Source organism: Centropristis striata, chromosome 5 (genome assembly GCF_030273125.1).
Source record: "Centropristis striata isolate RG_2023a ecotype Rhode Island chromosome 5, C.striata_1.0, whole genome shotgun sequence".
Lineage (NCBI taxonomy): Eukaryota > Metazoa > Chordata > Actinopteri > Perciformes > Serranidae > Centropristis > Centropristis striata.
Genome location: NC_081521.1, coordinates 682,339 through 699,355, shown reverse-complemented (window position 1 = coordinate 699,355; position 17,017 = coordinate 682,339). Strand labels below are relative to the sequence as shown.

Here is a 17,017-nt window from a genome sequence, read left to right as displayed (position 1 = left end):
TATTGAAACTGTTTATTGAAGTGAACATAAATACTGTATAACAGGAGAATTCCATATTCCATATCATTAAGAAGAGCCTCCGGCCCCCCGCGGCTCGTTAAGAAGAGCCTCCAGCCCCCGCGGCTCGTTAAGAAGAGCCTCCGGCCCCCGCGGCTCGTTAAGAAGAGCCTCCGGCCCCCGCGGCTCGTCAAGAAGAGCCTCCGGCCCCCGCGGCTCGTTAAGAAGAGCCTCCGGCCCCCGCGGCTCGTTAAGAAGAGCCTCCGGCCCCCGTGGTTCGTTAAGAAGAGCCTCCGGCCCCCGCGGCTCGTTAAGAAGAGTAAGAACGAGTCTCCAAAAGTCTCCAATAACACCAGAAAAAGTCTCTGGATTTGTCTCCAGTCACTTTCTTGAAAAATCGTCACTAAGGGGGTCTGAAAAGTTGCTAAATATAGCAACAAAGTTGCTAAGTTGCCAACAATGCTTCACCGGCTTTTACAAATGTTGCGTGTTGTTGTGGCGTCCAGTACTACGTCACATCCTGCTTAGTGTTCTATCCAATCAGCAACCAGGCTGTTTACAGGGGAGAAACAGACCCTGCTCTACTACAGGGACTAAAGAAGTCCAGACTAAAGTCCTCTAGGACGGCTCGTATTCAGATTAGAGGCGTCTCAGGGAGTCAGACCCTCATTCTGTGTTGTCCTGTAGTGGTTTCAGTGTAAACTGAACCCTGGTGTGTTGTGTGTTGCTGCTGCAGGAGAGAGCATCGCCATGGCTCTGTACGACTACGAGGCCATCCACGACGGAGACCTCGGCTTCAAGAAGGGAGACAAACTCAGAATCCTAGAGGAGTAAGACCCAGAAACCTCCTCACACAATTATACGTGTTACACATATGTACAAATGTTGGACGTTTAAGGCCTGTATCTTTGTTGACCAGAAATATGTCTGTGTGTGTGTGTGTGTGTGTGTGTGTGTCTCTGTGTGTGTGTGTGTGTGTGTGTGTGTGTGTGTGTGTGTGTGTGTGTGTGTGTGTGTGTGTGTGTGTGTGTGTGTGTGTGTGTGTGTGTGTGTGTGTGTGTGTGTGTGTGTGCAGGTCGGGGGAGTGGTGGAGGGCGATGCTCATCAGTTCTGGTCAGGAAGGATTCATCCCCAGTAACTATGTGGCCAAAGACACTCTGGAGGCTGAAGAGTAAGAGACTCACACTGGAAACACACTTTATACTTTATATCACTATGTACCTGTTCCATAGATATATATTTAGGTACAATAAAATACAATAGAATAAAATACTGAGGTAGAATAAATAAAAACAACAATAGAAGAAAACACAGAATAGAACAAGAACACTGAAGAAGTTAAAAGCAGATCAGTTGGTAGATGATGGTGATTATACTGATGATATGATGGAATAATGTTATAGTGACTACATAGTATATGATAATAGTACAGTAAATATGTAGTATATAATATATAATAATAATAAATAAAAATATATATATACACATGTATATACATATACATAAATATATGTATGTATATGCATATGTATGTGTATATACATACATATGCATATACATATACATAAATATATATGTGTATATATGTGTATATCCACATATATACACATACATAAATATATGTTTATGTACACATATATTTATTTATATACAAAAACATAAATATATGTGTATATATGTATATATGTATGCATATATACATACACATATATATGTATGTGTATATATGTATATATGCATATATACACATACATATATATGTATGATTAAATATGTATGCATATATACATATATACACATATATATGTATGTACATTAGGTGTTCAGGTGAGTGATGAAGCAGATGTTCAGTGTGAGGACCCTTCAGCAGGTTCCATCAGGTTCCATCAGGTTCCACCAGGTTCCATCAGGTTCCATCAGGTTCCATCAGCAGGTTCCTGTGTCTCTGATGTGTTCCCTGTTTGTTGTCCAGGTGGTTCTTTAAAGGCGTCAGCAGGAAAGATGCTGAGAGACAGCTGCTGGCTCCTGGGAACAAGGTGGGCTCCTTCATGATCCGGGACAGTGAGACCACCCAGGGTGAGTAGACCCCCAGAGACTCTACTGCTGCTCTACTGTCCTACAGACTCAATACACTCACTAACAGGGTTAAACTGGGACAGTGAGACCACCCAGGGTGAGTAGACCCCCAGAGACTCTACTGCTGCTCTACTGGCCTACAGACTACATACACTCACTAACAGGGTTAAACTGGGACAGTGAGACCACCCAGGGTGAGTAGACCCCCAGAGACTCTACTGCTGCTCTACTGGCCTACAGACTACATACACTCACTAACAGGGTTAAACTGGGACAGTGAGACCACCCAGGGTGAGTAGACCCCCAGAGACTCTACTGCTGCTCTACTGGTCTACAGACTCAATACACTCACTAACAGGGTTAAAACTGGGACAGTGAGACCACCCAGGGTGAGTAGACCCCCAGAGACTCTACTGCTGCTCTACTGGCCTACAGACTACATACACTCACTAACAGGGTTAAACTGGGACAGTGAGACCACCCAGGGTGAGTAGACCCCCAGAGACTCTACTGCTGCTCTACTGGTCTACAGACTACATACACTCACTAACAGGGTTAAACTGGGACAGTGAGACCACCCAGGGTGAGTAGACCCCCAGAGAGACTCTACTGCTGCTCTACTGTCCTACAGACTCAATACACTCACTAACAGGGTTAAACTGGGACAGTGAGACCACCCAGGGTGAGTAGACCCCCAGAGAGACTCTACTGCTGCTCTACTGGCCTACAGACTCAATACACTCACTAACAGGGTTAAACTGGTTTAAAAGGTTTTAACTGTCAGATAAATGTGTTCTAGGTAGGTGGGTGATCTCTTATTTCTACATGTAGTGATGATGTCATTGATAAGCTCTAAATCATAGTTCCTGTCTCTGGTTTTGCTGTAAAAGGTTCTAATAGTGGTGATCAACAGAGAGCAGGAACTATAATGTTGTTTTAAAAGTGTTTAACAACTCTATTAAAGATTTGTGTATTTTAGACTTAACATTATAAAGTAATGTTATATTGTCATCCTAATATAATCACATCTTACTTTCAAATAAACGTATAATTTCTATTCACAAGATTAAAAACAGACATGGTTTGTGACTGTAGTTGTAGTGGAACGTCATAATGAGGTCTGACTGCAGGTGTTTTTATCTGAGAGGCAGAAATAAACTTTGTTTCCTGTCGCTGCAACATTTAAGACATTATAAATGCATAAAGTGTAGAAAACACTACAGTAGCTCATCCTACACTGCAAAAAGTCACCTCTCAAAAACAAGGGAAAAAAGTACAAAAAATGAGATGTATTTTGCTTAAAAATATCTAAATTATCTGCCAACGGAACAATAAAATGTGTCTTGTCAAGACTTTCCAAAACCAGTAAAAATATCTAATGTAATGAAGCCACAAATACCTTAGAATTAGTGTATTCTGACTGATAACTAGTGACTTTTTCTTGATTCTGATGACTTATCTTATCATATTTTTCAGATAATAGTATAATATTACATTATATTTATAGAAACAGCTGCCTGAACCAGACACACTCACCACTTTATCACTCACTAGTTCAACAGGTATATATGTATTATTATTATTATTATTATTATTATTATTATTATTATTATTATTAACAGCTGCTGGAACAGACACACTCACCACTTTATCACTCACTAGTTCAACAACTGTATTATTATTATTATTATTATTATTATTATTATTATTATTATTATTAACAGCTGCTGAACCAGACACACTCACCACTTTATCACTCACTAGTTCAACAACTGTATTATTATTATTATTATTATTATTATTATTATTATTATTATTATTAACAGCTGCTGAACCAGACACACTCACCACTTTATCACTCACTAGTTCAACAAGTATATATGTATTATTATTATTATTATTAACAGGCTGATTATACAGTTTTCATCCACTGCTTCTCTTCATTCATAAAGTCTTAAATTAATAAAGCACCTTATTAAACTGGTCACACAGTAATTACCCAGCAGGCTCCAGTGTTTCATGTTTAATGTTCCTCAGACTGATGCTGACTCACACTTTGACTCTGCTGCCCCCAAGTGGACAAAATTATGTTTTATTATTTCTGTAATAATGAACTCTAGATGCTGGATATGAGACAGAAGAAGTAAAAAAGAAAAGAGTAAAAAAGTTTTTTTTTTTAAAGTTTAGTTTTTATTAGTTGTAGTTTAGTTTTCATTAGTTTTAGTTTAGTTTTTATTAGTTTTAGTTTAGTTTTTATTAGTTTTAGTTTAGTTTTTATTAGTTGTAGTTTAGTTTTTATTAGTTGTAGTTTAGTTTTCATTAGTTGTAGTTTAGTTTTTATTAGTTGTAGTTTAGTTTTTATTAGTTGTAGTTTAGTTTTTATTAGTTGTAGTTTAGTTTTTATTAGTTTTAGTGTAGTTTTTATTAGTTGTAGTTGTTTTGTAATGGGGTATTTGTTGGGTCCAGATTCAATAAGGTCACAATAAATGTTTCCTTTATTTCCTTTGTCTGATCCATCTCAGCCCCAATAAGTTTATTAAGTCATAAAACCAGATAGATGAAATAGATTTCATATCAACCAAAAAGGTTTACGGAGGAAAAAAGTTGAGAAAGACGAAAACGAAGGACATTTTACTATAATTTTAGTTAGTTTTCTATAATAAGCTTGTTTCTGAGTGCCATACTAACTAGTGTTTCCTGTGGTGGACTCCAGGCAGCTACTCTCTGTCTGTTTCAGCTAGTTTACTATAATAACCTCTACTAACTAGTGTTTCAGCTAGTTTACTATAATAACCTATACTAACTAGTGTTTCAGCTAGTTTACTATAATAACCTATACTAACTAGTGTTTCAGCTAGTTTACTATAATAACCTCTACTAACTAGTGTTTCAGCTAGTTTACTATAATAACCTCTACTAACTAGTGTTTCAGCTAGTTTACTATAATAACCTCTACTAACTAGTGTTTCAGCTAGTTTACTATAATAACCTATACTAACTAGTGTTTCAGCTAGTTTACTATAATAACCTCTACTAACTAGTGTTTCAGCTAGTTTACTATAATAACCTATACTAACTAGTGTTTCAGCTAGTTTACTATAATAACCTCTACTAACTAGTGTTTCAGCTAGTTTACTATAATAACCTCTACTAACTAGTGTTTCAGCTAGTTTACTATAATAACCTCTACTAACTAGTGTTTCAGCTAGTTTACTATAATAACCTCTACTAACTGGTGTTTCAGCTAGTTTACTATAATAACCTCTACTAACTAGTGTTTCAGCTAGTTTACTATAATAACCTCTACTAACTAGTGTTTCAGCTAGTTTACTATAATAACCTCTACTAACTAGTGTTTCAGCTAGTTTACTATAATAACCTATACTAACTAGTGTTTCAGCTAGTTTACTATAATAACCTCTACTAACTAGTGTTTCAGCTAGTTTACTATAATAACCTATACTAACTAGTGTTTCAGCTAGTTTACTATAATAACCTCTACTAACTAGTGTTTCAGCTAGTTTACTATAATAACCTCTACTAACTAGTGTTTCAGCTAGTTTACTATAATAACCTCTACTAACTAGTGTTTCAGCTAGTTTACTATAATAACCTCTACTAACTAGTGTTTCAGCTAGTTTACTATAATAACCTATACTAACTAGTGTTTCAGCTAGTTTACTATAATAACCTCTACTAACTAGTGTTTCAGCTAGTTTACTATAATAACCTCTACTAACTAGTGTTTCAGTTAGTTTACTATAATAACCTCTACTAACTAGTGTTTCCTCTGGTTGACTCCAGGCAGCTACTCTCTGTCTGTGAGGGACGGCGACGCCCACTCCAGTGACACGGTGAAACATTATAAGATCCGGATGTTGGACAACGGAGGATTCTACATCTCTCCCAGGAACACCTTCATCAACCTGCAGGAGCTGGTGGCACATTACAAGAGTGAGTTACCTCCGTCAGGCTTCACCTCCTCACACCTCCTCACACCTCCTCACAGCTCCTCACACCTCCTCACGCCTTCTCACAGCTCCTCACAGCTCCTCACAGCTCCTCACACCTCCTCACACCTCCTCACACCTCCTCACAGCTCCTCACAGCTCCTCAAAGCTCCTCACACCTCCTCACAGCTCCTCACAGCTCCTCACACCTCCTCACACCTCCTCACACCTCCTCACAGCTCCTCACACCTCCTCACACCTCCTCACACCTCCTCACAGCTCCTCACAGCTCCTCAAAGCTCCTCACAGCTCCTCACACCTCCTCACACCTCCTGGTTTCAGTCAAACTTTATTCATTAAGCACATTTAAAATCAACCTCAGCTCACCAAAGTACAGTTTGTTTTAGTTGCTAACTGTGCACAAAGTAAGCAGCTGATCATAAACAAACCAGCATGGCTAATTATGCACATAATCATCATGATGGTGAATTAACCAGCATCACTAACTGTGCACAGAGTGTCTGGTGCTTGTTGTAAACAAACAGAGATCGCTAAGTGAACACACTGTACTGCTACAGAGCTAACTGTTAGCCTGTTAGCACATACAACTGTACTGCTACAGAGCTAACTGTTAGCCTGTTAGCACATACACACTGTACTGCTACAGAGCTAACTGTTAGCCTGTTAGCACATACACACTGTACTGCTACAGAGCTAACTGTTAGCCTGTTAGCACATACACACTGTACTGCTACAGAGCTAACTGTTAGCCTGTTAGCACATACACACTGTACTGCTACAGAGCTAACTGTTAGCCTGTTAGCACATACACACTGTACTGCTACAGAGCTAACTGTTAGCCTGTTAGCAATTAGCAGACTGGACGCTAAGGGGTTAACATCCCCTCCGGCTCCACAGCTGGGAGAGACTGCTGCAGGAGGACTGTGCCGCTTCGACTCGTTCTTACTTTTTGTCAGTTGGTTTTTGCAGTATTAAAATCATTCTTGCTGTGTGTCCTCCTCCAGAGCAGGGAGACGGCCTCTGCCAGACCCTGACCCACCCCTGCCTCAGCCCCAAACCAGAGAAGCCCTGGGAGAAAGACGCCTGGGAGATCCCCAGGTCCTCCCTCAAACTGGAGAAGAAGCTGGGAGCCGGCCAGTTCGGAGAAGTCTGGATGGGTGAGAGGACCTACCATCCCACTCTCTTTACCTTCATACTTTATTTACTGTTTTACTTTGGTACTTTATTTACTTTAATACTTTATTTACTTTCTTACTTTAATACTTTATTTACTGTTTTACTTTAGTGCTTTATTTACTTTAATACTTTATTTACTTTCTTACTTTAATACTTTATTTACTGTTTTACTTTAGTACTTTATTTACTTTAATACTTTATTTGCTTTCTTACTTTAATACTTTATTTTTGGATAGGGACAGTGCAGATTAATGAAGGTTGAAAAACATCTTTGTAAATATTCCGGATTATAGCAAAGCTGCTAGTTTGCATCTGTAGTCCCAAAAATTTTTTTTAAAAAGCACAAATATAAAAGTCAGCAAGTACATAGATAAAATACAAATCCACTGATCCTCTGGTGGTTTTCTGATTCTTATGATATTGTTTTCCTTCCAGCGACGTACAATAAACACACCAAGGTGGCGGTGAAGACCATGAAGCCTGGCAGCATGTCGGTGGAGGCCTTCATGGGCGAAGCCAACCTGATGAAGAGCCTCCAGCACGACAAACTGGTGCGCCTCAACGCCGTGGTCACCATCGAGGAGCCCATCTACATCATCACAGAGTTCATGGAGAAAGGTTCATTCTCTTCACAAATACCACCAAACACTAAACATCACCATATCAGCATTATTATTCTTTATTCTCACAGTTATAGTAACATAAAATGACAAAGATAACTAATAGTTTAAAGTGCAGGAGAGGCAGAAAACTCAGATGGGCTGATTTTATAAAGCCTCCACCTAAAATTTCATAATTTCATAGTTATAAATTTGTTATAATAAAGTAATAACAAACTGAAAATAGAAAAAAAACACATGTATAACATCAACAACAAGTTATAATGACAATAACAGAAATAACAATATAAAACAAAACTATGAACATGATATAAAAGTGTGTTTGTGTGTGAATTAGAACGTTGAAACAGCAGTTAAATGAGCTTTTAGACGTCTTTTAAACGTTTTATAGAGATGGAGTTTGTTGCCAGATGGGAAAAGGTTTTCCATCATATATATATATAGAGATCTAGTCTGGAGACCAGCTGTTCATCTCTCCGTAGAGGAGGCGTGGTTTATGATCCTCCAGAGCGTTTATTGGGCGCTACGAATGTCTATCATAGCGTCTGTAGGTAGCTCTTAGCCAATCAGATCAGTTATACCAGATGACGTATGTAGAGACAGAAGACGACTGATGTTTACACGATGGCGCCAGATGATTATGGCCGTTTGTGCAAAATATATATGAAGGAAGAAGGATGCTCCACATGTGAACACTCTCCAGACAGATATTTATTATTATATCTGGTCCTCCATCAAGGCGATCAATGGCGAGACGACCACAGACCGGGGTCTGGCTAAACCCCGTTAGCTTAGCTGCTAACGGGGCTAGTTGGTAGGTTAAATCCTGTTTCTCAGCAAGGCTAAAACATCCTTTTTGATGGTGATGAAGGAGTGTAAAGCCAAACTACTATCTATCTGTCTCAGGTCACATGTCTGGTGTTTCCTGCTGTAGAATGTGTGTCACAGTGTGCGTTACATTGGTGTGTGTTTCTAATGTGTGTTTCTAATGTGTGTGTGTGTTTCCTCCAGGTTCTTTATTAGACTTCTTAAAGAGTGATGAAGGAAACCGTGTTCAGCTACCAAAGCTCATCGACTTCTCTGCTCAGGTGAGATCAGTCACATGACCAGAACACACACAAGTCAGTCACATGACCAGAACACAGCTGCTGGTTGGCTGCTTGTTTCTGTCTGATATGAAGGAATCCTTTGTTTGGTTGCAGTACGTGGTACGGTAGCTGTACGTACAGACTATAAAGACAATATTATTTCTGGAGTTCAGTAGTTTTCTGATCAGGGATCCTGATGAAATGGAATTGGTTGGATGGTTGGATGGATGGATGGATGAATGGTTGGTTGGTTGGATGGTTGGTTGGTTGGTTGAATGGTTGGTTGGATGGATGGTTGAATGGTTGGTTGGTTGGTTGGTTGGTTGGTTGGTTGGTTGGTTGGTTGGTTGGTTGGTTGGTTGGTTGGTTGGTTGGATGGACGGTTGGATGGTTGGATGGTTGAATGGTTGGATGGTTGGATGGTTGAATGGTCGGTTGGTTGGTTGGTTGGTTGGTTGGATGGATGGATGGATGGATGGTTGGTTGGTTGGTTGGTTGGTTGGTTGGTTGGTTGAATGGTTGGTTGGTTGGTTGGTTGGATGGTTGAATGGTTGGATGGTTGGTTGGTTGGTTGGATGGTTGAATGGTTGGTTGGTTGGTTGGTTGGTTGGTTGGTTGGTTGAATGGTTGGTTGGTTGGTTGGTAGGTTGGATGGATGGATGGATGGATGGATGGTTGGTTGGATGGTTGGTCGGTTGGTTGGTTGGTTGGTTGAATGGTTGGTCAAAAATTGGTAAACGTTTAGTATGTTTTTAAGTCCATCTGATACTACTCTAAACGACTGAGAATTTTTTTGGTAGAATATTTTTTAGGGTTAAACCATATTTGCACCGTACTATAAGAACAGCCACTAAGATGTTGTGTTTCAGGCTGTTTCCGGCAGCTTCTTTGCCAGACAGCTGGTGGTGGATCTTTATTCTGACTGTGTCTCTGTGTCTGTAGACGGCGGAGGGCATGGCCTACATCGAGCAGAGGAACTACATCCACAGAGACCTGAGAGCTGCCAACATCCTGGTCAACAAAGCTTTAGTCTGCAAGATCGCTGACTTTGGCCTCGCTCGCATCATCGAAGACAACGAGTACACGGCCAGAGAAGGTAGAGCTGCAGCCACATGTTCTGCTCCGTCAGCAGATCTGCTCCACCCTCGGGGTCTATCATGGTGGTCAGATCAGATCATGTGACCTTTAACAACTAAACCAGGTCACATGGAGCGCTGCTATCAGCTTCACTCCAAAGTTCACACCTGAAGCTTTCTCCCAGCTTTTGTTTGACATTCCTCGGTCATTTAAACCAGAGATATGATGTTTTAAGAAACTGGAGAACTGAACCAGTGAAACCAGTGAAACAGGAGAAGTCACAGTTTCATCAGCTCAGAGGAAATTATCTTGTGTCAGCGAGATGTCGGATTACAACACGACAGAAATAGGAACAAAAAGTAACACAAGAAGGATTCTCTGAACTGAACCAGCAGTTCTAACAATGTTAGAGAGGACGTGAGACTAAAACCACTCAGTGTCATTAGGAGTCAGATAATAATATATACATACATACATATATAGATATACATATATATTTATATTAAATCTATTTATATAAATCACTCTTTAAAGTGCTCCAGTGTTCTCTTTGTCTCTCTGGTGTCCGTAGATTCTGTTCTCACCTCAGAACTAATCAGAAAACATTGATCAATCTCAGAATCTTCATGAAACTATCCACCATGTCAACATTATTTTAACTTCTAACTGTTTTTAATGTTTCCCTCTAACTAGGAGCCAAGTTCCCCATCAAGTGGACGGCTCCGGAGGCCATCAACTACGGATCCTTCACCATCAAATCTGACGTCTGGTCCTTCGGCATCCTGCTGACGGAGATCATCAGCTACGGACGCACGCCATACCCAGGTCACACTCTACTAGTATTAGTGTTATTATCACTATTATTAGTAGTATTATTATATAACTATGAGGGAGTATTTACCTCTGGAGAACAAGGGTTCTTCAGTTAGTACATCAAGGTTCTGTGTGTAACGCTGTCATTGATCCGTGTGTCTATAATGCATCATAAACATATTAATGCATTCTATTATTCTCATAGAACTGTATTATAGTTACACTCACAGTTACAGTCTTTATATTTACTGTTGTGTATTTTATTGTGAAGGACAGTAGTGTTTTGATAACGATGATATTTATTTGGCTTACCCACAAACATCCAATTTACCCCGAAAAACTTTTATTGTTTAATTGTTTTATAGTTTTACAGCGAGGAGATTAAGTGTCTGATGTTTTATCCAGTTAGCTCACGGCTAATCCACAGCGTTAGCGTCCTTTAGCCGCTAGCGCTAACGTACACGGTTAAAACTATAAACGGTTGAAGAGATCAGAAGTGAGACTTTAGTTTCATCATTTAATGAACTGGCAGCACAACATGATGATTTATATTAGTGGTTAATGTGAAATGTTGATAGAATCTCATCTGAACGCTGTCTGATCTGGGACACAGCTACGCTAACGTCCTGGTGCTGTGACCCCCTACTGGGGACCAGTAGCACCAGTAGCACCAGTAGGACCAGTAGCACCAGTAGCACCAGTAGCACCAGTAGGTTCTCCTGCAGGAGTTTCCATGGCAGCCCCTCCTCAGCTGTTAGATGTTGAGTCAGCTGAGCAGCAGCTGAGCTGGCTGGATGTCTGGTTGCTGTTGTAGCTCTGTCTGATGTTTATCTAAGCGTTGTTGTTGTTGTTGTCTTGTTGTCTTGTTGTCTCCAGGGATGACCAACCCCGAGGTGATCCGGTCTCTGGAGAAAGGGTACAGGATGCAGCGTCTGGAGAGCTGCCCCACCGAACTCTATGAGATCATGCTGGAGTGCTGGAAGAACAAGCCTGAGGAGCGCCCCACCTTCGACTACCTGCAGAGCGTCCTGGAGGACTTCTACACCGCCACAGAGAGCCAGTACCAGCAGCAGCCCTAGACCACCAGAGACCACGCCCCCTTAGAGTCCTGGTCCATTCATAGTTACCAGCAGCAGCCCTGAGACCCCCATAGACCCCCATAGACCACGCCCCCTTAGAGTCCTGGTCCATTCATAGTTACCAGCAGCAGCCCTAGACCACCATAGACCACGCCCCCTTAGAGTCCTGGTCCATTCATAGTTACCAGCAGCAGCCCTGAGACCCCCATAGACCACGCCCCCTTAGAGTCCTGGTCCATTCATAGGTACCAGCAGCAGCCCTAGACCACCATAGACCACGCCCCCTTAGAGTCCTGGTCCATTCATAGTTACCAGCAGCAGCCCTAGACCACCAGAGACCACGCCCCCTTAGAGTCCTGATCCATTCATAGTTACCAGCAGCAGCCCTAGACCACCATAGACCACGCCCCCTTAGAGTCCTGGTCCATTCATAGGTACCAGCAGCAGCCCTAGACCCCCATAGACCACGCCCCCTTAGAGTCCTGGTCCATTCATAGTTACCAGCAGCAGCCCTGAGACCCCCATAGACCACGCCCCCTTAGAGTCCTGATCCATTCATAGTTACCAGCAGCAGCCCTAGACCATCATAGACCACGCCCCCTTAGAGTCCTGGTCCATTCATAGTTACCAGCAGCAGCCCTAGACCCCCATAGACCACGCCCCCTTAGAGTCCTGGTCCATTAATAGTTACCAGCAGCAGCCCTGAGACCCCCATAGACCACGCCCCCTTAGAGTCCTGGTCCATTCATAGTTACCAGCAGCAGCCCTGAGACCACCATAGACCCCCATAGACCACGCCCCCTTAGAGTCCTGGTCCATTCATAGTTACCAGCAGCAGCCCTGAGACCCCCATAGACCACGCCCCCTTAGAGTCCTGGTCCATTCATAGTTACCAGCAGCAGCCCTAGACCACCATAGACCACGCCCCCTTAGAGTCCTGGTCCATTCATAGTTACCAGCAGCAGCCCTAGACCACCATAGACCACGCCCCCTTAGAGTCCTGGTCCATTCATACAGCAGCAGCCCTGAGACCCCCATAGACCACGCCCCCTTAGAGTCCTGGTCCATTCATACAGCAGCAGCCCTGAGACCCCCATAGACCACGCCCCCTTAGAGTCCTGGTCCATTCATAGGTACCAGCAGCAGCCCTGAGACCCCCATAGACCACGCCCCCTTAGAGTCCTGGTCCATTCATACAGCAGCAGCCCTGAGACCCCCATAGACCACGCCCCCTTAGAGTCCTGGTCCATTCATACAGCAGCAGCCCTGAGACCCCCATAGACCACGCCCCCTTAGAGTCCTGGTCCATTCATACAGCAGGTCCACTTATACAGCAGCAGTGCAATTCACACACACACACACAGCCTCTCTTTATCAATCTTTCTCTATCTGTCTTTATAGTTAACACACAGTGAAAACACTGTAAATGGTGTTTAAAAACCAGATAAACAGTAAATCCGATGAAATGATCTTCTGCATGGACAGATCATTTACCTTGACAAGATTTATTAAATTAAGATTATTAAATCTAGAAATAAGCATGTTGAACACTTTTATCTGGTTTTTATAAACACCTTTTTTACAGTGTATAAGGTTTTTTTTGTTATCAAGGGACTGTATAAAAATGATTGGGGGTGTTTGTTATTTTTTACAGAGCTACAGGCATTAATAATTAATAATATCCTGGTGTTTTAGTGTTTTAATTGGCCGCTCCTCCTTTTGAATTCAATCATTTTAAAGTTATATAACCACAGATTAAGAATGCAATCAAAGTTTAAATAATAATGATTATTAAGATATAATGTAAACACAATCCTACCTCAGACTCCTGCAGCCTGATTATTGGCTCGTATGATATTCATCTGACCATAAATCATCTAGAATAAATCACTGGACATTCATTATAGATATGTGTGTTAGCTATATCTGCAACATTTAAAATATTAGCTCATTATTTACATACATTTTATAACAACGTAATAAAAATAAATATAATAGTGTAGTAACTTCCACGCAGCTTCACCGATCCAACGTGACTTTATCTCACACACATAAGAGCAGGCATACATCGCCAGGTAACATTTCATGTACAGGAAGTGACATATTCCCTTAAATAGAAGAAGAACAAAGCATCCCTGAGCACTGTCTATGTTGACTAGGGTGACCCCTGGTGGCCAGCTGACCAAACTTCCGTTTTGCTGACAACAAATAGAATGTGTTGAACAGCAGCATCATCAGCGCTGCAGCGTCAATAGATGTTAGAGGATCAATTATTAAATTACACTTTCAAAGTGTTTTTACCAGAAAGTTCAGAGGTGAAGACGAGGCAGATTTATTATTTATTAGTGGAACACCTTCAACATTACACAGAACAGGAAACGCTTTTAAAAGAGACGTTATGAAATGACATCAAATATAACAGACGAAGACTAAAAACAAGCAAATAAAACAAATAAAAGAGAAATATCCAGCCGACTGAAAGCCGCGAGACTCCTGACAACGTTTGGACACGCCCCTACTCACATTTACTGTCTGCAGGGTCCAGTCCTGGTCCAGTTCTGGTCCAGTTCTGGTCCAATCCTGGTCCAGTTCTGGTCCAGATCTGGTCCAGTTCTGGTCCAATCCTGGTCCAGTTCTGGTCCAGATCTGGTCCAGTCCTGGTCCAGTCCTGGTCCAGTCCTGGTCCAATCCTGGTCCAGTTCTGGTCCAGTCCTGGTCCAGTCCTGGTCCAGTCCCCCTTCTGTTAAATGTTTCACACTGTGGACTTTATAAAGAAAACATAAACTGGCTGTTGAATCCTTAAATCTCCCATTTATATCCTATTTATATTCCATTATAAACTCCATTATAAACTCCATGATGCATTATGAAGCTTCATTGTGCCTTTTCCAGCTCTTTGTTTCTTTTCTTCCAGACATGAATAGATAAATAAATAAATAAATCTCTCTGCAGTGTAAATATAAAGATATTGAGGAACGTGGATCATATTAACTGTTGATGCTTTTGATCCTTTTGGCCGATTACATTGTTGCTCTTTATTTGAATGGAAAACAGTCCAAACTGATCTGTTGTTGTTGTTGTTGTTATTGTTGTTGTTTTGGCCTTCTTTCTTCCCGTGTGAAAAATAATTTATTTGTGAAAATGATAATGAGTGTCTTGTATGCGATGATATTTCCAAAGTAAAAGCCTTTTCTCTAACATTCTCAGTGATATTTTTCTACTCTGATGGATAATAATAATAATAATAATAATAATGTGAATCCTGTTTTGCTGGAAGTTGAATGTTTTCTGTTGACCACAATCCTTAAAAAGTTTGAAAGGGAATATTTTTATTTTCTTGAAGGTTTGTCATGTGATGATGTGGTATCCATGTAGAGAACCATAGAACGGTTCTGTTGTTGCCGAGGAGAACCGATGATACTGAATCAATGCTCAGCTTGGGATAAATAAAGTATATTTATCTATCTGCTCTGTGTGTTTATCTAGACGTACGAGTCGCTTTGTCTTTTCTATCAATATTAAACTCTTTTTTACACTTTTTGTTCGGTCTTTGTTTCAATGCAACTGTGATGAAAATATTAAATAAACTGAGTTGGAAACATTTATGTTTGGACATTTGTATTTATTACTGTTAGTTATCTGTCATTGGACATGTTATTGTTTTGTTATTTGATTATTTAAAATCATACAAGCGCTTCAAAGAAGGAAGAGAAAAAGTGGAGTGAGGACATCAGACATCTCCCAGAGGATCCTCACACCTCCTCAACTGTTTCAACTATTTATTTATACAGCAACCTATGACCTTTAACCTCAAAGTGTGTGTGTGTGGTTCTCTCTTTCTGTGAGAGATGGATGAAAGGATCAAAGGCTTTGGGGTCGACCAATCAGATCAAAGCAATCAACAGAATTAACTGCAGCTGTAGAATGTCCCTGAACAGTGACAGCAGCCAGAGGTGGACAGACTGGAATTTCTGGCCTTGAACAGAAAGCATTTTTGGCAAAACCATAATACCTATCATTGATCCGACTTCACTTTGAGCGTCCTGAGTTCTTCCTGAACGTCTACATATGATTTTTTTAAGAAAAATGAAAAAATAGCTTTGTTAGAGCGATCTAAAAAAACTGTTACATCTTCCTTTTTTCAGAAATCTTCCTGCGTTTTTAATATGGGGGCCAATGAGGCTGTTGGTGGTGTTGGTGGATCATCTGTGCGTCCTACGCCCAAACTATAACTCTGACAGCTTTACCAGAGGATTGTGAGGGCGAAGACTAATTTTCCTACGTTTCTATGTATAAATTATTTCTGTAGAGTGGAATTTGCGGCCTGGAGCGCAGTTTTCAAATTTATTTTTTGACAGTTTTTTCTCTCCCTCTACACTCTGGCGATGATGTCACACACTGTGACACGAACATTCCGTGCAATACACACCCATTATAATCTCAGAATTTCTCCAAAAATGATCATGGTCATTGAACAGGGATTGATAAAAAACTATATGACCTATCGAAACGTGGATTAATACACCGATACACAAGACTTGTGTCTACTGTTTAAAGTTTAAATGGAGTCTCTAGGTGAAATTATGCCGGAGAAGTAGACGTTTAAAAATCTACAATTATTGTTCTTTTTTGCTCATTTTTTCTGGCCGTCCCATTCACTTCAATGCAAAATTTTAGGCAGTTTTTCGCGATTTACGTCGCGAAAAATTTGTATTCCGTAGAGAAAAGTAATAGCACACCGATCCCGATCAAACCGCACGTTTTGATATATAATTTGTCCTGCAACTCTTCAAGTTGTAGGACTAGTAGCGGGACGAAATTGCGTCCGGAAGAGGAAGAAGAAGAAATCCACAGTATAACAGTAGTGCAGCACTGGTCCCATCAGATATTGCTGGATGGGAAATTGTTTCAGGTCATTGAGTTAAAAAATAAACTTTTATTAAATAAAAAAATAAAAAAATAAATATATATGTATATATATATATATATATATATATATATATGTATATATATATATATTCATTCATTTCTATATTTCTTTAGAAAAAATTGTTTAGGTCTTTATATTTCTATTTATTTATCAAGGATTTGTGTATATATATATACTTAATACATGTTTA

General features: G+C 40.5%; 1 protein-coding gene across 1 annotated transcript in view; it reads left to right on the top strand.

Moving 5' to 3' along the window:
- hck (HCK proto-oncogene, Src family tyrosine kinase) overlaps positions 1–11,897 on the top strand; it is a 32,432-nt gene extending 20,535 nt beyond the window's left edge. The window contains exons 4-13 of the mRNA XM_059333695.1: positions 734–827; positions 1,073–1,168; positions 1,970–2,073; positions 5,878–6,027; positions 7,049–7,201; positions 7,656–7,838; positions 8,852–8,928; positions 9,871–10,024; positions 10,699–10,830; positions 11,695–11,897. Coding sequence (XP_059189678.1) covers positions 734–827; positions 1,073–1,168; positions 1,970–2,073; positions 5,878–6,027; positions 7,049–7,201; positions 7,656–7,838; positions 8,852–8,928; positions 9,871–10,024; positions 10,699–10,830; positions 11,695–11,897 — 1,346 coding nt within the window. The remainder of the gene's footprint in view (positions 1–733; positions 828–1,072; positions 1,169–1,969; positions 2,074–5,877; positions 6,028–7,048; positions 7,202–7,655; positions 7,839–8,851; positions 8,929–9,870; positions 10,025–10,698; positions 10,831–11,694) is intronic.
- The last annotated feature ends 5,120 nt before the right edge of the window (positions 11,898–17,017 follow it).